The sequence below is a fragment of the Martes martes genome (genome assembly GCF_963455335.1).
Source record: "Martes martes genome assembly, chromosome: 4".
Lineage (NCBI taxonomy): Eukaryota > Metazoa > Chordata > Mammalia > Carnivora > Mustelidae > Martes > Martes martes.
The window spans coordinates 59,681,782-59,707,559 of NC_137891.1; the positions used below are offsets into that span (position 1 = coordinate 59,681,782).

General features: G+C 38.4%; 1 protein-coding gene across 2 annotated transcripts in view; it reads right to left on the reverse strand.

Moving 5' to 3' along the window:
• Window positions 1-25,254, reverse strand: part of TERF1 (telomeric repeat binding factor 1) — a 33,439-nt gene extending 8,185 nt beyond the window's left edge. Inside the window, exons 1-8 of one of the 2 annotated variants that reach the window (XM_080800854.1) lie at window positions 24,914-25,254; window positions 18,965-19,060; window positions 15,416-15,537; window positions 13,896-13,982; window positions 10,394-10,543; window positions 9,185-9,291; window positions 5,482-5,538; window positions 3,851-3,942 (exon numbers count right to left, since the gene is read on the reverse strand). In XM_080800854.1, coding sequence (XP_080656980.1) covers window positions 3,851-3,942; window positions 5,482-5,538; window positions 9,185-9,291; window positions 10,394-10,543; window positions 13,896-13,982; window positions 15,416-15,537; window positions 18,965-19,060; window positions 24,914-25,220 — 1,018 coding nt within the window. In that variant the 5' untranslated portion in view covers window positions 25,221-25,254. The remainder of the gene's footprint in view (window positions 1-3,850; window positions 3,943-5,481; window positions 5,539-9,184; window positions 9,292-10,393; window positions 10,544-13,895; window positions 13,983-15,415; window positions 15,538-18,964; window positions 19,061-24,913) is intronic. The other variant, XM_080800855.1, reaches the window with a different exon arrangement.
• Window positions 25,255-25,778: the final 524 nt, after the last annotated feature.

Here is a 25,778-nt window from a genome sequence, read left to right on the forward strand (position 1 = left end):
TGTCCAATTATTACGCTAAACACACACAACCAACACAACATTGTGTGTCAACTATACTTCAGTTAAAAAAAAAAAAAGAAAAAGAAAGAAAAGAACATCTTCCACTTCAGTGATGACAGGAGAATCTGTCAGGGGTTGCCACTTGAAGAGAGTCTTCCTGGAAGGGAAGCCATCACAGAGGAAAGTAGAGCTGAGGGACACAGAGGAACCAGGTCTGACAAAAATGCTTGAGTAGCTGGATCCAGCCAGCCACACTTGTCGCTAGCTAACGTACCTCTGAAATTGAGTACGAGGCAGTAAATTCCCTTTCTCACCCCAAAAAGAAAAAAGAAGAGCAGAGCTTCTCAGTGATATAAATATTTAGAAATATAGTACTTATAATCCCATCTTTTTAAAAAAATGTAGCAGAACAAGAGGTATAGAATGAGGACATGATGGTCAAAGGATTGGTAATCAGCAATAAATCAGTTTAAATAGATTAAACTACTTTGGAAATCATGGCTAGAGAAGAGAATTCTACAACCTTTTATCATAAAATAATTTATAAATTAATTCAATTATTAATTTCAAATAATTGAAAAACTGGGAATCAGTGGGAGAAGTTTTTGTTGTTGTTGGCTAATACCACCCTTTTTAGATAAAGTCCTTCAACAGTCTAAAATTTAAATTTAAGATTACAGAGGCAACCTGATTCAACCTCTTGAAGCATTTCATATTCTATATCCTTCATTTTGGAGGAATCATACAGATTATTGATATACTTCTTATGAAATAGTATTTACATGAAATTCAAAATGTTAATGTGTTTTAAAGTAACATGTAATCTAATCACATTTTTTCCGAATTTTTGTTTGACTATTTTTCCACTGACATAGTCTGGTCCAGCAATTAAAAGCATGGGCACTGCAGTCAGTGTCTGATTTTGCCTGGCTGGTTCAGCTGGCAGAGCATGAACCTCTCGATCTTGGGGTTGTGACTTCAAGCCCCATGTTGGGCATAGAGCTTACTTAAAAAAGGTTAATTTTTTTTCTTTTTAGATTTTATTTATTTATTTGAGAGTGAAAGAGAGAGAGTGCACAAGCAGCGGGAGTAGCAGACATGGAGAAGCAGATTCCCACTGAGCAGGGAGCTCCAACATGGGGCTTGATTCCAGGATCTTGAGATCATGACCTAAGCCGAAGGCAGATGCTTAACTGACCTGACTGAGCCACCCAGGCACCCCAAGAAGGTTAACTGCAAATTCTAGTTTGATGCACTATTTCTGTGACCAAGGATATTTTACTTAATTTCTTTTTGTAGTGGTTTCACCCGTAAAATGGGGATGATTTTTTTTTAAAAAAAAAGTACTTGTAAGGTTGTTGAAGATTAAATGAGTTTACACATCATTTCACTGAATGCTGGTAAGTTTTTTCTGCACAGAAAGAATTTAGTTGATTTTCTTTCTTTCAAGTTTTGTGAATTATATGATTTTTTAAAAGTACATGGCAATTTTACAAATCTGAAAAAATTCAGCATAAACAAAACTAATATGCTCTATAAAGAGAGAGGATACTGCATACCTTTTAAGCAAACCAGAAGTAAAAAAAATTGTGTATGCATATATTACTAACATCTAACAAAAAGTCAAAAAATGTACTGAAACTCAAGATCTTCTAGGCTCAATATCCACAGTCACTGTCAAACCAGTCTGTAATGAGGTTACAGTTCTCAGAGTTTAACTACTAATCAACTACTTAGAATCTAAAAAAATATGCTTCTACTTCTTTGAATTTTGTATTATGAAATTAAAAGTCCAGATTCCCCAAATTATTTTAGCTTAGAATTATGATTCCTAGCCATTTTGCAGTAACAGATGCAGAACAATTTTGGAATAACGACATGAAGCAGTTATTTGAGTTTAACTTTACCATTTTTAAAATGAAGACGACAGTATCTATGGATATAAATGTTTTAGAGCTTTAATTTACAAATACTAGTTAATACTGGTCCTGTCACCGGCCATCAATTATGAATGTATTCAATTAATACTTATTGCAGCCCTACTATGTCCCTGGCAACAAGCTGGTGCATCTATTATTTTCATATTGACCACAAGTTGCTAGGTGTGGATCGATGAAGTTTAAAAAAAATCCTTGCATGCATGTACTTGTTCATTCATTCATTCACACAGTATCTAGAATGTAGTGTAGGTTCAGTGAACATTTGCTGACTGGATATATACCAAGGAGAAACTTACAATCAAATGATAATTTAAGGGACGCCTGGGTGGCTCAGTCGGTTAAGCCATTGCCTTTGGCTCAGTTCACGATCCCAGGGTCCTGGGATCAAGTCCCACATCGGGCTCCTTGCTCAGCAGGGAGCCTGCTTCTCTCTCTGACTCTGCCTGCCACTCTGCTTGTGCGTGCTCTCTCTCTCTGTGACAAATAAATAAATATTATTTTAGAGATCTGTAATTTAAAACAATTATGGACTTTTTAAAAAAGATTTTTTAATCTATTCATTTGAGAGAGAGAGAGACAGAGCACAGTAAGGGGAGGCAGAGGCAGAAGCAGACTCCCCACTGAGCTGGGAGCCTGACGTGGGGCTAGATTCCAGGACTCTGGAATCATGACCCGAGCCAAAGGCAGGTGCCCAACCGTCTGAGCCACCCAGGTGCCCCTATGGACTACTTCTAAGGAATTTTTTGTTGGTTATTGTTGTGTGTTTTTTAAATCAAGCAATGCCTTTTATAAGAATAAATTCTAAATCCAATAAGGAGGGTAGCTAGATTCCACAGTCAATCGTCATTATTCATGGATTCTGTATTTGTGAATTTACTTCCCTGAATAATTTGTACCTCTCTAAAATCAATACACTTTTGTGTATTGTGCTTTTGTGGTCACTGGTGGACATGAACAGAGCAAATAAAAAGGGGGGTGCCTGGGTGGCTCAGTGGGTTAAGCCTCTGTCTTCGGCTCAGGTCATGATCCCAGGGTCCTGGGATAGAGCCCCACATCCGACTCTCTGCTCAGCAGGGAGCCTGCTTCCCCCTCTCTCTCTGCCTGCCTCTCTGCCTACTTGTGATCTCTGTCTGTCAAAAAAAAAAAAAATTATCTCACCGGATATGTGTGCTCCCAGCTAAGCTTAAGCAAAGTGATGCTCTGCCTTCATGTTTTAGCAATGTTATAAATAACTGTCTTTTTTAGAGTCTACTTAATGCAACAGTTTGTGTTTTGGGGTACTGTAACTGTTTAAAATGGCCCTAAGATGTATTGTGGAGATGCTATCTACTGTTCCTAAGTGAAAGAACACTAGGATGTTCCCAACAGAAAAAAAATGTGTGTTAGAAAGCTTCGTCCAGGCATGAGTTACATTGCTACTTGACCACAAATTCAAGGTTAATGAATCAACATTATATATTAGTATCTTTAAACAGAAACACAGAAACACACTGAACAAGGGTATGTATTTATCAGCTGACAAAACTGGTGACAAGAGGCTGAAAGGAATCTAACCCTGTAATTCCCCAGTAATGTTTAGTATTCACCAAACACAGTAACTTTACAGAATATAACTATCATGATAACAATGGTATGTTTCAGATTAAGTAAATATTTCAAGTGGCTGAATAAAGTTAAGGTAGAAAAACAGTGTACCATCACAGCATAAGTACTCTAAGCTAGGCAATCAAAATAGCTAACTTTCTAAATTAAGTAATAACTTTCTAACTCTATGAAGGTATGGCATTTAATCCTTTGTGCTTTGGTTTTTCTCAAGTGTCTCTGGGTGGTGTAGTAGGGAGGGCAAGGGCTGGACCACTTTCAAGGACACATCAATTCTCTACTTCTAAAACTGTACTATGAGTACTCACTTTGAAGAATTTCCATTCTTTCTTCTTCCCTTCTAAAATCCTGTTGTTGGCTTCCGTGTTTTGACTTAGATAGAATGAGCTTCTTGTGACACCTAAATTGAACAAAAAAGCATGGGATTGGTTCCACAAAGAGTAGAAAAGCAATGAAAGAAGGTAGCTGACTTGTCTTAATCTCTATTTTAGGACCTTCTTCTACTTTGGCCTGTTTCCTCTGGTGCTCTGAGTGTTCCATCTTAACTTTTGGCCTCTTAAAATTTCTGTTGTCTGACTTCCCTCTCCTCCCATCACTTATTTTCTCCATCTCAGCTACTTAGAAATCAAGATTCTTTTGGCCTTCTAATTAGATAGATGAAGAAAAAAAAATCCTCAGACTATCAGCTATTAACTTTCATTCTCTCCTAAATTCTAAAATTCCTTTACACATAATGGTAGGTATCACTTATCTTCACAGCTTCCAAAAGGAGTGTTTTTGAAATGAAGGTTGTTTGGAAACAGAGTGTGGCAAAATTTTGACAACTCTGCAAAGTTGGTATTATTCCAATTTTATAAAGGAGCTAGTTCAGATGAAAAAATTAGTTCATCTAAACTTAGGAAATGATTTTATCACCACCTAAAATCTGTATCATTACCTAAGTACCCATGGATGAAACCTACTAATCTGTTCCCTTCCTCCCAAAACTTTCTATTGTGCTCTCTGGAATGCCATTCTCAACCTCTTCACCAGTCCTCCTACCTCTTCGCTTTGCCTAAAATCTCCCTTACAGAGAATATTTCTCTGTGGCTTGCTCAAGTAGACCGGCCTTCTACCTTCTTTGAACACAGGGTCCCAGAGGTGGGTATCTATACTTTCCATTTCCTAACAAATGCCACTTTCATGATGCTGCCTCCATAAGAAATCTTAGCCCTTGTGGAATCATTCTACTAATGTTTATCATCATCTACCATACTTCAGAGTTATTCAGACCCTTGCAAACACTTCTCATCATTCACGGATCTTTTTCTACACTCAAGTGATGGTTTTATCATGTTATTTCCATTTTCTTGTGGATAACCCATATATAATCCTAACCTCTCAATTCCTCATTTCTAATGACTTCCTCCCCCACACTAAATCAAAACCTCCCACTATGGTTCCTATTCAGCATCCTAACTGCTCTATCTCTAAAATCATCGATGTAGACCTTTTGTTTTCCGAGCCACGTTATATTGTCTGTCACAAAATTTCTAGTAGATTAAACACAATGTTTCAAGTAATTTCGTAAAATTAGAATTTGAGATATTCATCAGAAACATAACTGTCCCCAAACCCCTGGCAACATAACCTTGTTTCTAGGACAGAGTAAGAGTTTATTAAACATCTGCTTTAAGTTCAAGCACTCCCTATACATGTATGCCAATAATGGCCTTGTGGAAACAATGTGTAACAACTCAGGATCCCAGAGGCAGGTCTCCATAGTTTGGAATTTCAAGACACATGAAGGTCTTGAATATCTGTCGAGATAAGCAGGCACCTACGATATTCTCTAAATTACACCACCAACATGACAGTTGTTATAAACTATCTAGGTCTGCATGAAGTACTTCAATCAAAAATCTTAAAGACAGAAAAGAAAAATGTCCATTTACTTCACCTCAATAAGGACACTGTACCCCCTGAGAAGTCAGTTGCAGACTGTTTGTCACTAACACTTAAAAAAAAGAAAAAATATGTAAGAATGTAAACAAAAGAAACTTTTCACAAGGTCAATACTTACTACATAATCAAGTCATATTTCAATTTATACAAAGTATCTTTGGAAAGAAACCCTGGTAACATCAGGACGTACAGAGTCCATTACAACATGGATAATTTTGCCCAGATGTACTTACCAGATATTAAATCAAGCTTTCACAAACGTAAGTTAAGCAGAGTTAATGTTGTAATCAGGCATTCATGTCACTTTTTCAAAAACTCTCCCATGTCTCTTTAATTCCATGGATTTAAGTTTAATTTCTTGCCCTTCCCACCAGCCTCCAACTGAACTTTTCAACAAGTCCCACCCCAAGTTAAACTTAGCTTCCACAAACACAGCATAACCATTTACACCTTTGTGCCTTCACTGGAACTATTCTTCTATCCTAAAATGACATTTCCTCTTCATCCAACTGTAAAAATCGTAACTATCCTTCAAGGGCCTGCACAATACTCACCCCTCCTTGAGGCTTCCATCTCAACTTCTTCAGCATTTAAGTCTATACATTTTAACAACAAATTATGTAATGTCTGCCTCAGTTCGTTTCCTGTCTATTATTCTTATTGCCTCAAAATAGTTTATAAGCTTTATCAAAGTTTTTATTTCATTTACCATTGATAATATGAAGGTTTCATCTTTCCTATTATTTGTCTGATTTCACAATCACATTTCTGATTCTACCCTTGTTCACCTGTGTCCTGCTGATTTTTGTCCTGATACTGGTGAATCTGATGCTTTACTTGTCCTGATTCTATTTGCTCCAGGGTGGTCTTGAGATTTGCTTGGTTCTTGATCTTCATTTTGTCACTAGTTTTATTCTCTGGGTCTAGTGCATTGCAAATTCTAATATATATCAGGTAATGAATAAGTACCAAGGATACACAGCTAATTAAGAAACTTTGAAAGATTCTCAGTCTAGTGAGAAATACAGAAAGATAAATAGGTATGTTACCATCCAAGAGAAGTCCTTTTATAGAAATGTGACTCAATGCTGTAGGAGCACGGAAGTGAAAACTGATCAGAGAGCTCAGTAAAACATAGAGGATCTTTGAGCTACGCCCTGAATGGCAAGTAAGGGGCTGCCTTGAGACAACGAAAAGAGGGGAATTCAAAATTGAAGCAAGAGACAGGCATGAAAAAGCTTTTAATATTTGAGGATCAGGATGAAATTCTGTGTTGCTAGAAAGTACCATGTATGTGGGCAGGAGAGGGTAAGCTTAGGGATAAGGTTGTATATGAAAAAAAAACAAAAACCAAAAACCAAACGAGAAAGGGGCCTTGTAAGGCTTGCCATGCCAATAAACTCTAACTCATCTAGTAGGAAAAAGAAAGCCAAAAGAGATTATTAAGTTGGAAAGTGATTTAAATAGGCTTATTTTTATGGGACACTAATTCTAGAAGTCATGTCAAAGACGGATTTATATGGTACAAAGCTAAGTAATAACCTAGGATACAAGTAATAAGAAAGACTATATTAAAGAAGCATGCAGATGGGATTTACAACACTTGGGGAGTTAACTGGATGTGTGAGGAGAGTCAGGATACAGAGAGACAGATGAGAACATCAACAGTTCTGTTTACACATTAAATTGCATCTTGTGTAAGAGGCATCTGAAATAAGTGACCAGTACTACATGAGAGTATATAGGAAATGTGTTCATTATCTGCATGAATCATAGCAAGTTTTAATTTGATTTTAAAGCAGTATTACACTGGGCTGGAAGGCTAGGCTCCACAATGTACTTGGTCTTGGTATTACTACTTAACTTTGATTTCCTAAACAGAATTAAATAATTTAGCCAATAAAAATGACCTCTACTTCTTAAAATGGATCTTAGAAAATAATAAGACCTTAATAGAGTTTGGGGGAAGACCAGTGAGGGAGCAGATCACAGATAGGTAGGGACAAGGATAGACAATAATGACTAAGCTTAGTCCTGAGGTATAAGCAATGCATGTCCATCCAACTTGAACCCCAATCCCCACCTCTAAATAAGTAGTTGAGATGAGGAGCCTGCAGCACTCAAGTCACAGGACCAAGAAAAAAGAGTGATATTACATCCACTGCCAAATCCATCCATCCAGAGACGACACGGATTTGACATCTGGCCTTGGGTTCAGGGTAGAATAGAGGGAATGGCCCACAGGTTCAACAGAAAAGAACCTGATAGTGGTAGAGTTTATCTTCTTCAATAAGGTTAGCTTCTAAAGCCAAAACAAAAGGTAAAAATTACCTTTGAAAATCCCTGAAGAAATAATTTTAGAGACTGAATTTGTCTCTCAATACAGTAGTCCCCCTTATCTGTGGTTTCGCTTTCCAGTTTCTGTTACCCATGGCCAACTGCACCTGGAAGATGATCCTCCTCCTGACGATCTCATCAGCCTAACACTATGTCATGATGACCAGGTCATGATGCCTGCATTGTTCTTCTTGCTTCATCTTATCACATAGGAATTTTATCAGCTCACATCCTCACACTGTCTCAGAACTCAGATGTTCTGAGAGAGAAGAGACCACAATCACATAACTTTTACTAATTATACTGTTCTATTGTTGTTGTTAATCTCTTACTGTATCTAATTTATAAATAAACTTTATCACAGACATGTATATATAGTTAAAAATATAGTATATATAGAGTTTGGTACTTCCTGTGGTTTTAGGCCTCCACGGGGGGTCTTGGAATGCATCCCCCCACAGACAAGGGGGACTACTATGTGTAGGACGGACACAGCCCATTTCCCTCCAGCAGTAAAGCAAATCACAATTTCTTCAGTTGAGCACCAGATGAAGTGGTTAGGCTACTACTGAAGATGTAGGAACAGTATCTTTTTTTCTTTTTTTTTTTAAGATTTTATTTATTCATTTGAGAGAAGCAGAGAGACAGAGAGAGAGCACAAGCAGGGGAAGACGCAGAGGGAGAAGAAGACTCCCCACTGAGCCAGGAGCCCTACATGGGGCTCTGTTCCCAGGACCTGGAGATCATGACCTGAGCCGAAGGCAGAGGCTTAACCACCTGAGCCATCCAGGTGCCCCAAGAACAGTATCTTAAAATACTAAAGGGGCACCTGGGTGGCTCAGTGGGTTAAAGCCTCTGCCTTTGGCTCAGGTCATGATCCCACAGTCCTGGGATCGAGTCCTGAGTCAGGCTCTCTGCTCAGCGGAGAGCCTGTTCCCTTCTCTCTCTCTCTCTGCCTACTTGTAATCTCTCTCTCTGTCAAATAAATACATAAAATCTTTAAAAAAAAATACTAGAATAACCCTTAGTATAGCGAGGCACTGACGACGGCATGTGGGATCTGAGATCTAAGGGGCATAGAGGATTCAAGTTTCCAACCTCAACACTGTTCCAGAGCATACGTTGCCTGAGAATGGTAAATAGTATTACTTACACTATTTAAACTGCACTATTTTGCTTAGTACATATAACAATTTTTATAAATTATGAAGTAACTACACAGTACTCCCAATATCCAAATGTTACTAATCAGTAAAACATACCCTCTATAATAAATTATTTTTGTTAAAAATGGCTCACCAGCAACACTTTCACATAAACATGAATCCATGAAACAAAAATATATTAATGAATTTACAAACCTTTTTCCTACATCCAAATTAGCTTCAGTTTCCACTCCAACATTGTTACCATTAGGTTTATCTTGAGTTGTTCTTGCTCTTCTACTTTCCACTACTTTTGCTGCTGCCTTAAAAAATGGAGTTGTTGAAGAGAAAGGAATCCATTACACCATTCTGAACAAATAACATTAAAATTAAGCCTTCTAATTCTTTGATAGTCGTAACTAAAGTATCTGGTCACCAGTCAAGAAAGGGACTGTGTTGTGTTTTCTCCAGTAACTATCATCAACTGTAGCTGCTTTAGTCACCTGCTTGGTTTATAAGTCTTACAGAGAAGATTTCTTTGTACATCTGTTTGATACATGGGGCGCTTAGTAGGCAATTTTAAGATAAAAGGTTACTTAGGGAAAAAAAAATCAATAAAAAGTCCAGATAGGGGCAGCTGGGTGACTCAGTCTGTTAAGCATCTGCCTCCTGCTTTAGGCTCAGGTCATCATCTCAGCGTCGTGGGATTGAGCCCTGCATCAGGCTCCATGCTCTGCACAGAGTGTGCTTGGGATTCTCTCTCTCCCCTGCCTCTCTAAACAAACTCTTTTAAAAATTAAGTAACAATTAAAAAATAAAAATTCCAGGTATTTATACTCAATTAATCAGTGCTCCCCTATAACATAAGTTAAAACTTTTTGAGGCCAAGACTGAGGATAAAATGTTATGAAAAAACATCTTTCTAAAGGTCCTTCTTCAGTCTAATTCTTTTTCCCAAAAACATGCTAAAAATTCCTCTGATCTATTCTCCCCTCAACTTTCTATTTTGAAAAATTTCCCCAACTCTTATTTCAAAAAAGTTTAAAAATACTACAAAGAGCACCAATAAACCCTTTAGATTCACTAATTGTAACACTTTGTCATTCTTCTACAAAAATCACTAAATAGGGCGCCTGGGTGGCTCAGTGGGTTAAGCCACTGCCTTTGGCTCAGGTCATGATCTCAGGATCCTGGGATCGAGTCCCGCGTCGGGCTCTCTGCTCAGCGGGGAGCCTGCTCCCCTCTCTCTCTCTCTGCCTGCCTCTCTGCCTACTTGTGATCTCTGTCAAATAAATAAATAAAATCTTAAAAAAAAATCACTAAATAAAATTCTGATTAGTTTTTAAGGATTTCTATTTCAAGTATTCTCCTTTATTATAATAATCTTTCCTTACTCTATTATTAGTCTCTCTGAAATATGCATACCTTCATAAGAAAGGCTGATGATTTTTCATTTATCACAGAATTCACATAACTCTTAATTTTCTCCATCATGCTGTTGTAGCTGAAGTGCTGAAAAATTGAGTGGAATGTCTCTCTCTGAGAGATTATCTTATGCAATTTCCTTTTTAAAGGCTAAAGACAACAAGAAAAATGAATTAACATGTAAATCACAAATAAGATGGTAGAAATGTTGTCTAATTCAAAAAATCACATTATAAACTCAAAGACACATGAGATTTTTAAAAATTCTGTTTTAAATGGCCCATCAATGTATTTTTTTCTTACTTAAACTACTTTGTATTTCACACACATACAGAAGGATTAAAAAATAAATTATGAACTTGAAAGTCCATTGCCAAATTTAAGAAATAAAACATCATCTGTACAACTGAAGCCCTCTTTTTCTACCATAATGATTACACCTCTAGCTTCTCCTCTCCTCAAGGCAGCCATTATCCTAAATTAGAATTTACCATATCCACACATTTCTTTACACTTGCACTAAGAATGAAGGTAACCATAAATATATGGTACTATTTAGCATATGCGTATTTTTCTGAAACTTGCTATATTTGCTCAACTCTGTGACATTTATCCATGTTGATTTGATTTTTATAGGACTAGCTACTTTCACTCTCATTACAACATTCCACTTATCAAAAATAGCATTTATTCATCCATTCTTCCAGACCTTTGAAAGCATTTAAAAGCTATTTTCTATTACTGCTATACTGTTAAACATTTTTCTATAGGTCTTCTTGTGCACAGTACAAGCTTCTCTTGGACATTAGTTCTTTCAAGACTGGTTGCACAGTAAAAGCTACCAGACCTTCAAAAAATTCTACTTCTTAGTCTCTACTCCAGACCAATTGTCTTAGTGGGGCCTGTTTGTTTTTTTTTTAATAAAACTTCATGGCTTTTAGGGGTGCCTGGGTGGTTCAGTTAGCTGAGTGTCCAACTCTTGATTTCAGCTCAAGTCATGATCTTGGGGTCCTGGGAATGAGTCCCAAGTTGGGCTCCGTACTCAATGGGGAGTCTGCTTAAAAGTCTCCTTCTCCCTCTCTTTCCCCCCTATTTGGATGCACGTGCTTTCTCTCTAAAATAAATCTTTAAAAGAAAATCTTCATGGCTTTTAAAATGTGCAGTAAAAATAAAAAGTTACTCTAGGGACTTATCTAGAAGTAGAATTGCTGGAATGCATACTCAGATTTTGCTAAAATGCTCTCCAAAGTTTATGAGCTAACTTACAGGACTGAGAAGGTATGGCAGCCTTACCATTTCTCCACTCTTCGAGCCAACTGTTAGTATTCTAAGGTATTTTAATCATTGCCAGTCTGAGGTTTAGTTAATACTATTTCAATACATTACTTGGGATTCCCCTGATTACTCATGCTAGTGAGGTTAAGCATTTCCTTTTACACTTACTGGCTGTAAGCTTTTTTTTTTTCCTGTGTTGTACAGAGCAGGGTTTTTCAGTAACCTCACATGTTAAGGCAAAAAAGTAGGGGCATGGAACCCAATAAACACATCAAGCTTTCAGGTGGAATCTCTGTGGAGGTTTATACCCTAGAAACAAAAGCAAATTAGAAATAAATGGAGCCTTAAAAAAATTCAACCTACTTTTGACTCCGCTCAGTCCCTCAACAGATTAAGGTGATCACCTCCAACTCTACACAAGCATGCTCAAAGGTGCTCAACTTCACTAGTCAAAGGAAGAGAAACCAAAACCCAATGTGATGCTACTACATATTTGCCAGAATGACAAGGAAAACTACAGAGCAGGTCTGTGAAGCAAGTGGAACTCTTCCACGGTACTGAGCGAACGGATATAACATAACCACTTTGGAAAACTGTTTGGAAGAATCTACTAAAACCGAGTATATGCATATCCTACAACTCATCAATTCTATTTCTAAGTATATATCCAACAGAAACACGTATTATTTGTTCTACAAAAGATGTGTAAAAGAAGGTAACAGCCCCAAACTGGAAGTAAATCAAATGTTTCTCAACAGTAGTATTCTTTTTTATTTTTTTTTAAAGATTTTATTTATTTATTTGACAGACAGAGATCACAAGTAGGCACAGAGGCAGGCGGGACCTGGAATCATGACCTGAGCCGAAGGCAAATGTTTTAACCCACTGAGCCACCCAGACGTCCCTAAGTTGCATATTCTAATAATGGAACAATGAGACTAAGTCAACTATTGTTACAAGCAACACCATGGATCAATCTTACATAAACTTGCTATATGGGGGCACCGGGGTGCCTCAGTTATTAAGTGTCCGCCTTCGGCTCGGGTCATGATCCCAGCGTCTTGGGATCGAGCCCTGCATTGGGCTCTCTGCTCAGAGGGAGTCTGCCTCTCCCTCTCCCACTCCCCCTGCTTGTGTTCCCTCTCTCGCTGTCTCCGTCAAATAAATAAATAAAATCTAAAAAAACAAAAAAAAAACCCTTGCTAAATGATTACATTACATAAAATATGGAAACAAGTAGAACTAATCTTGGATGTTACAAGTCAGGATAATGGCTATCCTTGAAAAGATGGGAGGGACAGTGACAGGAGGGTGTGGGCAATGTTCTTTTTCCTGATCTAGGGGGTCATTACAAAAGCATGTTTCTTTTGCAAAAACACATCTTTTTATACACTTATAGTACATGTATATTACTAATAGTATGCTACTGTTCAATAAAAAGTTCATTAAAAATGTATAAAATAAGCTCAATTTCTTTAAGTAAAAATAAGCTCAATTTATTCCAACATTTTGTTTTTAATATTTAAAGAACTAAGTTCAATTGATCTTAACATTATACATAAACACATAAACTACTAATGATCACGTAAGAACCCTCTAGAAAAACGAGCTAATTATAATGTTGATTTTTTCTGGGGGTGCCTGAGTGGCCCAGTAGGTTAACTGGCTGTCTTTAGCCCAGGTCATGACCCCAGGGCCACCAGGCTCCCAGACCAGCAGGGAGCCTGCTTCTGCCCCTCCCACCTGCCCACGCAAGTGCTCTCTTTCTCTCTGTCTCAAATAAATAAATAAAATCTTTAAAAAAAAAAACTTTTTTTCTGTACCTGTGCCGCCCAATATGGTAGCCATTAGCCACAGGTAGTTACTGAGCCCCTGAAATGTGAGATCTGAATTTAGACATAGGTATAAAATACACACCAGATTTCAAAGACTCAGTACAAAAAATAGAGTATAAAATATCCCATCAATATTTTTTTATGTTGATTAAATATTAAAAATGATGTTTCTGGATATATTGGGCTAAATGAAATATTAAAATCCGTTTCACTAGTTTAACTTTTTTAATGTGGCTACTAACACACGTGTGACTTGCAATTATATTTCTATTGGACAGCACTGTTCTATACTGTTTGAAAGATAAAGCATCACTTTCTTTCTCCAGTGTTCTTTCATTAACCTCACTCCATATAAGCAATTCTAAAATTCTGATTCTATTATAAACAACTACCTCATAAGAATTCGGGTCATCAAATATTCTTTCAAAGACTTCTTCTGCTTCTTTAAAATTGCCATTTTCCATACAAACAGCTATAGCCTAAAAGACAAGATGACAAATACAAACCTTAGATTGCTTTTTTAAAATGTATAACTATTGTTTAATATTGAAATAAGTCCTGTTAAGTCTAAACTACTTTACTTAAAAATTCTGATACATGACATATAATATCTTTTCAAAGATGAAGTAACTGTAGTTTGAAAAAGATGTAAAAAATGTTTCACTGGCCCCTTGCATATTTACTGATAAATGCACAGCCTTCTAGCTCTTTCGAATTTAGGCCAATTAAAAGCAGACATTAATAAATAAATTAGGAGCTACATTATGTACACTTAGGACCCACCTAAATATTAACTTGGGCAAAAGGGAAAAGAAAGAGGAGGTAGCTGGCATTCATGATGATTAGGATACATAAAATTAGCTAGTTAGAATCCCTGGAAAATTTCCAATAGAAACCGAGGAAGCCAGATGCTTCTGAATGAGCATTTGATAATCTGGCCTTTCTGATAATGTATATAGTAAAATAGGGAATTACCAATACCATCTGGGTAGCTCTGGCAAGCTATTTAACCTCGTGCGCCTCTGTTTCTTTGTATGTAAAATGGTGGAGATACTAGATAGGGTTGCCGTAAGGATTGGATTTTTATGTGAAAAGTGCCTAGAACAGTACCTGACAAATAGTATGCAATGTATTACATGTTTGCTGTGTATTTATGGTAACCCACTCACCGTTATACTAGTATAAAACGATGGCCTCCTTCTCTGGAACCCCCCAAAACTGATATAATATAACACATCTCTTTGTCCCAGGCTAAAATTCTTAAAAGTAGTAGTCATATTTCTGCCATTCTCTTCTGGTTTTAATTCTACTTGGCAGTCACCAAACTAACAATAATTAATTTGGGGGAAGGTGAGAGATCATTCAGATTTTTTCTCCTACCCCACCCTAAAACAGTTTTCTAAAAATGAGGACAAATATATTTAATTAGAACAATCCTTAATATTTGCTTTGCCTACTAGCAAAACATATTTTCCCTGCTACTGTATCTTTGAATGACTGTTTTAGCTTCTCACTCTTTAATAGGTGACTTCTAAAATTCCCTCTACATACCTAAAGTTTTACATTCTCCTATTTACAAAAATCCATTGATTTCTTTTTTAATATATTTTTTAATATTTGTAACCTTGAACAGAAATTGTGAGAGCACAAGCCATTTATTTATGAAAGTTGCTTTGTGATCTTTAAATCAATGTGATGTATTTTCTCATGTGGGGGCAATTTATACTTAGGTAGCAAACATTAAGTCCCAGTTCTCAGAGCTTGCATGAAGATTATAAACCAAAGGTCAAATTTCTGAAGAGAATTATTATATTAAATTTTACTTTGGGTTTACTGCTCAACTTCTGTTAAGTGGCTCTTAATTTCTTTCGATGTTATACGCAAAACAGTAATAATAATGTAACACACATACCTGAATTTTAACTAAATTCTCTATTTCTTCATGAAGTTTGTCATGTTCTTTTTCAATTGAAGCCCAAATCATCAGGGCTGATTCCAAGGGTGTAATTCGTTCATCAGTTTCAAACTGTGCATCTTTTAAAACCAGAACAAAAATAAGTTACTTAGGAAGCTAAGCAGAACCTTATTTTGTCAATTTTTTATGATTTCAGTTCTTTAAATATTTACTGAGTATATACTAATGTGCCAGGTACTATTCCTGTATACAACAGTTTAGGCAAGTGATATATTCTTCAAGTTAATTTCCTTTATTTTTCCTTTGAAAAACTGGAAGGAGCATGCAATTTAAATGTTAGCAGTTTCAACAACTCCTACTTTGTAGAAACAATTTCCTGTTATCTTCTAATTGTTTATCCAACATTTTAAACATAAAAATATAATTCATATACAAAGAAAGTCTCTTTATATTCCAGGCCCTATACCAGATACTTAGGATCTGACCAGGAAGAAGAAACAGTACCTGACCTTATGAAACTTACATGCTAGCTATGAAGAAAGACAAACCAATGTGACTGGTACTCTACTAGAATTATGTGTTATGCCAGTGCTTCTCAACCCTACCTATACCTCAAAATCACCTGAGGAGCTTTTATAAAAATGCAGATGCCTCGACCCATCCTTTAGAGACTGATTTTATTAGTACAGGGTAGAGCCCGTGCATCTATGTTTTCCAAGAAGATCAGCTCTATGAAAGGATACTAACAAAAGAATCCTTTATGAAAGAGAAACCATCCAAACTGGGACACTAAGTATAAACAGGAGATAACTAAGTGAAGAGGAGAAGGATGGCAAGAATATTTCAGAAAGGCAGCAGGAGAACCTAAGGAAGAAGAGGACAAAAGATATTCACACTCATAGTCAACACATACTAAGGTCCTATTAACCTGTTAGGCTCTATGCTAAGTGCTTAACATGCAGTATCTCCTTTATTCAAATAATTTCTTTAAAAGGGTTTATAACATTACCAACCCTGTCTTATAAAGTAGAACCTGAGACTTAGACTCAGCTAGCGAGTAGCAGAAAGGAGACACCAGAACCCTTAAAAACCACTTACTCTATCTCAGAAAAAAGGTATGTTTCAGGAATAACAAGATGCCTGGTAAGGCTAGAGTATGTGCTGGAAAGCATGAAATGGAAGGGCAGACTGTCTAATCCATCTTCATTTCATATTTGTTTTTCTTTTAAAAACTCATTTCAGTATTTATATTTCCTATTAAGTCTTTCTTGACTGACATTATCTAACCCATCTCATTAATCTGCTGCCTTCTTATAAATGTGAGATACAGAAAAAAATGCATCTATGTTAGATCTTAACTTCAAAAATTTTAGAGTAGCCTTTCACCTTCTGGTAGAATATAGGATATTACAGTAGGCCAACACTCCCGTTACAACTAGAAAAAAGTGGAGTAAGCTGCAAAATCATATTGCTAAAAGACATATGGGATAATGGTGGAAGCAAAGAGAACCAGATGAACTACACTTCCAGGAGTTAGTCAATGATTTGCAGCTTTTCTTCCCTGGCCATATTTGCTTATAAGGATGAGGATTCAGTGTATTCCAGGCAGGGAGATTTCACTGGGTTAAGAAAATGAGGAAAAGCTTCTGGTGGTTTCCTTGGGGCTACTTTGGTGGACTGGAAACTAGAGGAACTGAAAACACATGGTTGGTTTTCCCCTCAAGACATCTGCTGAGTTCTGGGGTGCTGCAGAAAGCTGGAGTGGAAAGGAAGGGAAGTCTCCCAGAGTTGGACGTATCTTAAAAAATAAAGTTCCATGAGATGAGGGTGGCTGCCATAGACAAACATTTCCCCTTCAAGACATTTACCATACTTTCAAGCTATCTGCAGCAGGAAACTAAAGCTAATATGGTAGCCACTGGCCATATATAATTAATGAGCTGTTAAAATATGGCTAATTGCAAACTGAGATGCACTTTAAGTATCAAATAAAACCCAGATTTCAAAGACTTACTGCAAAAAAGCGGTAAAATATCCCATTAACATGTTTTATATGGATTACATGTTGATATATATTTTAGAAATACTGGGATAAGTAGGATACTGCTAAAATTAATTCCACCTATTTCTTTTCAATTACATATGTAGTTCACATTATTTTTCTATTAGGCAGTGCCGCTGTTGAGCAACCACTTAAAAATAAGACAAAAGAGTTATGTATAGCTAAAAATCCAACATATAAATTAAAATTTTGCTGCTTCACTTGAGCTCATTATGGTGAAATACACTGATTCTTGATAACTGATGTGGGCCTATTCTAAGATACACTTAGAAGGGGGATCCTGGTGAATTTCAAGATTAGTGTGGTTACACACAAAATCTGCATTTCTTTTCAGAATGAAAAGACAGGATGAAGGGTTGTCAGGAGAGAAAGTAAGAACTACTGAACAACTGCTAGTATGTGAAACGCAGCTGGGCACTTTAGAGTATATTGTCATATTTTAATTTACAAAACAACCGTTAACAACCATGCTAACTTATTGTCTACATGATCAGGAATTCTCTGTGTCCACATCAAGACGTTTTCTTCTTTAGCTATAGGCCCAGACTACTTATAGATCTATCTCCCTAACATTTACTCTGCTTCTAGTCCTATTCACTTATGGTCATGGCACCAACTCCAGACCCAGCCTCACTCCCAGAGAGTATGCTATGTGAGCCAGAGCTAGATAGTGAGGGCCATGAGAATGGTACAAGCACACTGGGATTTCATGTAACACAACAGGACTGTAAGTAACTGGTTTCATTTTAAGTACTGCCTACCAACTGGCACTCTGGGAAAGCATTATGTAAATTATAAAAACCAACATAAATATGTAATTATATGCATCAAGAGGTCCTTTAAATGACCATGTTGTAAATATCAGGCATTACTCATTAACTGAAGCAGGCTTACCCATTACAATCTAAAATAACCTGTAGAGATAAAGGAGAGAGCTATTATAGCTACAAATCATATTCGCCTATCTAAAGAAGTGTGGAAATCCAGTTCAAATAAGAGGTGTCAATTACCACAGTTGCTACTAAAAAAAGTGTATATGATAGTAAGAGTCATCACAAACTTACCATACAGTCCAGTATGAGGTGAACTCTCCAAAAGACAGTCCATGAAGTATAGCTTACCAATAGCAGTGTCAGAAGCACCTGGAAACTCCAATACAAACACAAACTCCACAGCTCCTCCCATCCATCCTACCTCATCAGGAATTCATGGTGGAGAATTCTGGGTTTTGGTTGTTGTTGTTGTTGTTGTTTTTTTTTTTAAACAAGTTCTCTAATACTTCTGAAGCAAGCTAAGTTTGACAACCAGTGCTCTAAGAAGACTAACTATTATTTCTTTTAGTTGCTTTAGATATGCTTGTATAGATGAACATCCCAAACACATTGTGCAAACTCTCAAAAATAACAGATCTCATCTGTTCTCATTGTTTTACCTTTAGGCATAGATTAAAATGGTTCCAAAATAAGATAAAAACACATACTTACCAAGGGCTTTTCCTGAGGCAATTCTTGTCAAAAACTGACATATGTATATTGTTCTCAACTGATAAGCTGTTAGACTGGACAGTCCATGAATAATAGCTGAAAAAGAAAAACATTAAAACATTTTTTAAAAAACCCAAACTTGACCCAGCAGCGCCTCTGTGTGGTTGGCTGAGTAATAATAGGTTACAAACAAAAACTATCACAAACTGGGAACTGTATGCTTTTGTTTATAGGCAATTTTTTAAAAATGAGAAAAATAGCAATGAACACTTACAAAACAAAATATATTTTCACATGCAGAATAATAAATATTTAATAGTACTTCCACAGGTAGCACTCTATACTAACAAAAAGGGACAATTAGATTCAAAACTGTAAAATGTGTCAAATCATTAGCTGGAAGCTTATTTTATACCTTAAAACTCCTATTATAGGAAATACTTTATATTATTTCAGTCAAGGTTTCAGTTAATTGACTCTCTTAAGTTCACAAAGACTTAAAAAAAAAACATATTTACTGGGGCAAGCTGGCCGAAGACAGGGATGGCCCGGTGGCGACAGGGTACTAGACCCTAGGCCCTGAAGTCTCTTCCAGGGGCTGTGCGGGTCAGAAGAAGTGAGCTCACAACCGAATCCAACAAACAGTGTGTTGGTCTTTCTCACCGTGGGGATGTTGCAATAAAGCCTCTGCCCCAACAGGCAACTCCAGCATTCGGCAGCCCTGATGCGGAAGCTCCAGGAGGGTTACAGCATGGCACCAGAGGGAGGCAGGAGGCCAGTGAAGCTGGTCAAGCTGGTCCTGCAGTCCCGACAGGTGCGACACTGAGCCCCCCAGGCCTATGGGCCCAGGGACGCATGACCTCCCTCAGGGCAGCCCACCTCTGGCGGTTGCTCTGCACTTTCGCCTTAACACTCTGCTATAATGCTCTGCTAAGCAGAGGCTCCTAGGCAAGCGGAGAAGCTGACAGTGAGCAGGTCAGACCTGCCATGCTGGCTGGTAGAAGAGTCTGTGGTAGCAGAATAAGGTGCTCCATGTTCTAATTCCCAGGCTAAAACCACCTTGAGTGCAGTTCCTCAGGGCAAAAAAAAAAAAATCATAATGCAGCTCATCTAAGAGGAATGTTCAAAAGCTGCCGCTCAGCTCTAACACTTACTCTGGAAATTCGAAGGGGCTGTCATGGGGGTGCCTTGGTTTTTTCTTTGTCCACTGGTGACTGCTAGATAGAAAAGCTCTGGAAAATGTCTGGAAGCAAAATGAGTCCATATAGCTACCTTTCACACTTTGATAGGGGTCTTAGGGATTGTACCTCAGACAGAGACAGTACAAGAATGGACTTATGTCCCTCATTCTTGGAAACTTGTGGTCACCCCCTTCTCCATCTCCAGTCTAGATCATCACCCAGCAAAATAAAGAGAATAGTTCCCTTCCCTATTGTAATTAGGTTTGAGACAGGAAGTCACGGGGCGCAGACATGGAAAGAGGTAGCAACTTTAGGCCCCAGCTTACCAACTACCTCTATTCCCCTTCTGCTATTGGTTTAAAACTTCCAGGATACAATCTCAGCAATTAAAAGTTTATTTTTCCATTAAAACCTCTGTTTCTCCACAACCCTAACTCCAAAGAAATAAGATTGCAGATGTATAGAAACAAATTTATTAATATTAATCTCCCAACTACTTGAATGGCCACCCAGATATTATGTTAGGCAATGAGTATCATGGTGCATAAGCCATAATCCTGGGCCTCAATGAGTTTATTACTATGTAGAAATGAAAGACAAATGATTGAGTAATTAAAGTAAAAACATGGGGAAAACTGAAAAAGACAAGTACAGAATGCTGTGGGTGCAATATAACAAACCTTAGAGTGTGTTTCAGTAGCTAGCTGGAGGGATAAGATAGGAAAGCTTCTCTGAGGAAATAATGTTTATAAAGTAAAACCTGAAGATGCCACTGTTAATACTTCACCCAGGGCTTGGCTGTTGTATATAAAGATTAAATCAGCTAGCAAAATCAAAAAGCAGTCCTGCAGTTACTAAGGAGGTAAGAGACAAATACATTTATTGTATTTATTTCAATTCTAAAATAGCATACTCTTGTGCTATCCTAGAGATTATCTGGACCAAATACAGCCACAATATAATTAAACAGGATTCAGAGAGAGCACAAAAGTTATATAAAATTTAAACAATTCATTCAATATTTAGTAAACATCTACTGCTAGCCAATGTTAGGGACTGATAAGATAGTCCCTGATCCTCAGGAAGGTTTTAGTTTGAGAAGACACAAGCCCAAATTTATGCAAGTTATTAAAATTTTAATGCCACAAAGGTTAAAAGTATGGTACAAAAGCAAAACACAAGAATATACTCTATTCTAGAGAAGAAAGTCAGACCTCTATCTTTACTTCCCTTCACTTCCCTTTAGTCCGTTATGCAAAAACTACAAATTATCTTACACACCACAGTCCTTCTGTTATTTGTACCTGTTAGACAATAAATAAAGCAAAAACAATGAAAACCTGGTTGAACCTTGCTATCTGCTTTTTCCTCACTTATAACCAAATACTGCTGACAGAAAGATACATAAGGGAGATCTAATGACTAGCTACAACAGCAACCATATTTAAGCACTTCTAAGACCAGGTACCAGTCTAAGCACTTTACACCAGTGGTTTTCAACTAGGTTCTTTTGACCCCTAGAGGAGTTCTGGCAGTGTCTGAGACAATTCTGATTATCATGAATGTAAGGGGGATGCTCCTAGCATCTAGCAGTTGAGGTTAGAGGGATGCTAAACATCCTACTACATACAGAAGCCCCACCTTCGCCCCCCTCTACTCTCATGCATACACAGAACAAAGGATTATGTGGTGCAACATGTCAACAGTGCTGAGGCTGAGAAATCTTACTTTAATACCGATCAACAGCTCTGTGAGGTAGATACTATTATCACCATTCTAAAGATGAAGAAATTGAGGTACCAAAAGGTAAGTAACTTGATTCAGGTCTTACAACTAGAAAGTAGAAGAGTCAGGAATCAAATTCAGACAATTTATTCTGAAGCCCATGCTCTTACCCACTATCTTACACTGCTTCCCATGGAAAGAGACAGGTTAGAAATAACAGTCTGGAAAAAGTATTATCTGAATTAAGTGAGGTGTGAGAACAATTTTGAGTCAGAATGAAAGTGCTAAGAATTTTTGAGAAAGCATCAAGAGTTGTGTATTTTTATAACACTGAAAATTGTAATAAATGAAATCCTATAAAAGATAAAAGGAGTCCTTTTGGTCAAAAATGGAGAGAGATAACACTATGTTCAAATTTATATGTCACTGATTAGCAGCGCAACTTTGAAAATAGTTTACTTTCTCTGGGTTTCTGTGCCCTTAACTTCAAAATAATAGAGGTGGCCTAGATTATTCTTTGGGTCTTGTTCTAGAAACTCAAAAGGAGTCTGCATTTTTTAGAAAGGCTTTTAACTTACAGTATTGTGAAGATTAAGTCCTATACTTCCTCCACCCAGTTTCCCGTTAGTAACATCTTGTATTAGCACAGAATATATACATTATTAACTAGAGTCCATGCGTTATTCAGATTTTCCTAGTTTTTACTTCATGTCCTTCTGCTGCTGTAGATCCCACCCAGGGCATTACATTCAGTTATCATGTGTCTTTAGGCTTCACTTGGCTATGAAAGTTTCTCAGACTCCCATGGTTTTGAGGACCTTGGCAGTTTTGAGGCATTTTATATTGCAGTTTGATGTTTTCCTTACAATCTGAATGAGTGAAGGGGCTTTGGGAGAAGATCAAAGAAGTTCTATCTTCAATACGTCATATAAAGTGTACACACCACCAACTGGCACTGTTCCTGTTGACCTTGCTGCCTAGGGGTTAAGTAGTGTTTGTTAGGTTTCTCTACTGTGAAATTAATCCTCCCTCCAATTCCATACTGTAGTCTTCAAAATAAAGTCCCTATGCACAGCACGCATTTAAGGAATGGGGTGTTATACTTCACTTCCTTGAGAACACAGTAGCTACTACATAAATTACCTGAATTCTTCTGTATGAGATTTGTTTCTTCTCCCACTTAATTACTTTTCCCACTATTTACTTCCATCATTATGGGCTCACAGATAATTATTTGACCTTTGGGTTCTAATCCAAACTATTTTCTTACTTGAGTTGCTCTGGCCATTGGCAGCTCTTGCAGTTGGTTCCTGTCCCTTTGTAATGTCACCGCTGTGGGGTTTTTTTGTTTGGATGATTTTTGCATTTCCTTATTTTCTGGTACAAGATGCTCCAGGTTCATCTTGTACACTTCCTGTCCCAGTCCCAGAATCAGGCCATTTCTCCAAAGAGCTCTGGTTGTCTTTCTTAAGGACTAATATTAGAAACCAAGGCTTGAGTGATAGGTTGCTACTTAGGGTTATATTGCTTCTGTGCGCTTTCATCTAACAGAAGGAGGAAATATATGCGTATATATTAACCTGTATCTAGAGATGTATAGAAATACCCATATATACTTCTGTAAGAGAACCACTGGCCCAAACTGGGGCTTAACACCAAATCTAATTGCACTTTCAATGTCCCCCAGAAATACAGTCTTAACCTGTTGGGAAGGAATTTTGTGACTGGAGCCAGAGTCTGCCAAATGGGTCCTCTCCAGCCCCAAAGGAAGATGAGGTAATCTGCATATGACCCCCTGCTCTTCCTCCTAAGGAAAACTATCTAGCCTAGAACAATTCTTTTCTTTTGCTAATAACATTCTTGCTCCACCTTCCATCTATAAAAATCTTCCATTTTGTACAACACCAAGCTCCCTGCCTACTCGCTAGGTGGGATATTGTCTGCCCAATTCATGAAATTGCTTATTAGCTCTGCAATTACATCTGCAAATTTACTTGGCTGAACTTTGTTTCTGAACACCATCTATACCTGTATTAAGGTATTAATTAAGGTAATTAAGTCAAACCGGAAGTCATACTGACGTTTCCAACCCAAATTCATTGACAAGTAGATAACTGTACCCTCTTCCCCAAAGTGGACTTTTAAAATAAATCACTGTAATACACTAATTTACGACTTAACTTTCTCATTCATGTTAACTAACCATGGCTTCAGTGTTATCCGACAGAGCTGGAGGAAGGGTTCTTGAATTGGAAGATAAGGCACAAGTGTGGAACATTCCCTTGAATCTACCAATACTGGAGGTTGCTTAATTAGCCCACTCCTCTATAAACTAAAATTACTTGCCTAAGCAATGGGATTACCATGAAGATGAAATGTGTCAATATAGTTTTACGAAGTATTTAATTTTATATTAAATAGCAGAGCACCTTTCTGTTACCACTAAAAAAGCCAGGCTAGTCTTCTGAGTCTGTGTCTTTGTCGGTCAAAGGCTGGGTTGTCTAAGGAGTACATTTCACTGACAGTTATTTTTTTCCTGCAGCCTATAATGTGCAAGCAGGCCAAATGGGATTGGAAAAGCTCACAAAATAACAGAAAACCCCGGGTGCTTGGGTCACTTGGAGGCCATTGTGACCGCTTCATCAACGCCATCACAGGAATACCTGAGTCGAAAGAAACAACAAATACAAGCGCCAAAGAAGAAAAAGGGACTTGGGACACTGGGCAGTTTTATACATTTTCACTCACCGAATCCTGTATCAGTTCTACAAGGGGGGGTCTTATCCTTTTTACTGAAGAGAAAAAACAAAAATCTGAGAAAAACTGAGAAGCTTAAAACAGGCCAACGCGAGATTCGAACCGACGTTCTCCTCAGAGCCTCGGTCTCTCCCGTCGACCGCCGCAGCAGCCCCCGTCGTCACCGACCCGACTAGGTGTACCGCGCAGCAAACCAGGCCTCGACCGCCCGCCGCTGTTCCCGCCCCGCTGCGCGTCGTCGCCCCGGCCCCAGCGCAGCCCCCCGCCGGGCCTGCCCAGCACTCACCTTCTGCACTGTCGCGGGTCCGGCGGAAGTCCTCGGAGCGACCGTCGCGGAAGGCCCGGCAAAGAGAGAGGCAGAGGAAATCGAGCATCCAGCCGGCAGCTATCGCCTCGGCCTCCGCCACCGGGCCCGAGGCCTCTTCTTCCCTGGGGGCCCCCACCTGCACTTGCCACTCGAGCAATTCCTGGCACTCAAATTGCTCCTGATCATCTCTCGGCGTTTCTGCCATGCCCTCTTCTGGGGGGTCCGCGTCCTCCCCATCCGCACAACCCCGCGGACTCCGAGCCTCTACGGTGGCACTTTCCGCCATGTTAAATCACTCGAACGGATCCGCCCCTCCAGGCGCCGAGCGAGGATTGGCTGGTGCTGAAAGACCCTGGGCGTGCCCCCATGGGTCGCGTACGCCGGTGGGAAACCACCAATCACACTGCCAGGATGGGCGAGCGCTGCTTTTGATTGGCCGAGGCCTGCTCCCGCCTCTGGATGTTGAATTCGTCGCGGCGCCGGGGCAGGGCTTTGCGGGTCGACTGGACTACTATAGCCCGGGCTACCGGTGAGATTAGGAAGTGAGCGACCTGCTTTCTAGTCCTGATAAGACGCAGTATGGACGGGAACGGAAACGCGGTTAGTTAAAATAGAAAAGCATCTTACCCGCGGTGTACTTCAAAGAGGTAGGTTATTAGAACTTGTCACCGTTATTTAAGGGTAACTCTTCATACGCTAGTATTCGCGTGAGACAGTATGCGATCCCCAACCAAAACCATCCCAGCGGACGTACATCCATTCCTCGCCAACCTTAGCGCGCGTCACAGTCCGCTCGGGGGTTGTTGAAACATAATTGCTGGGCTCCACTCCCAGAGTTTCTGTT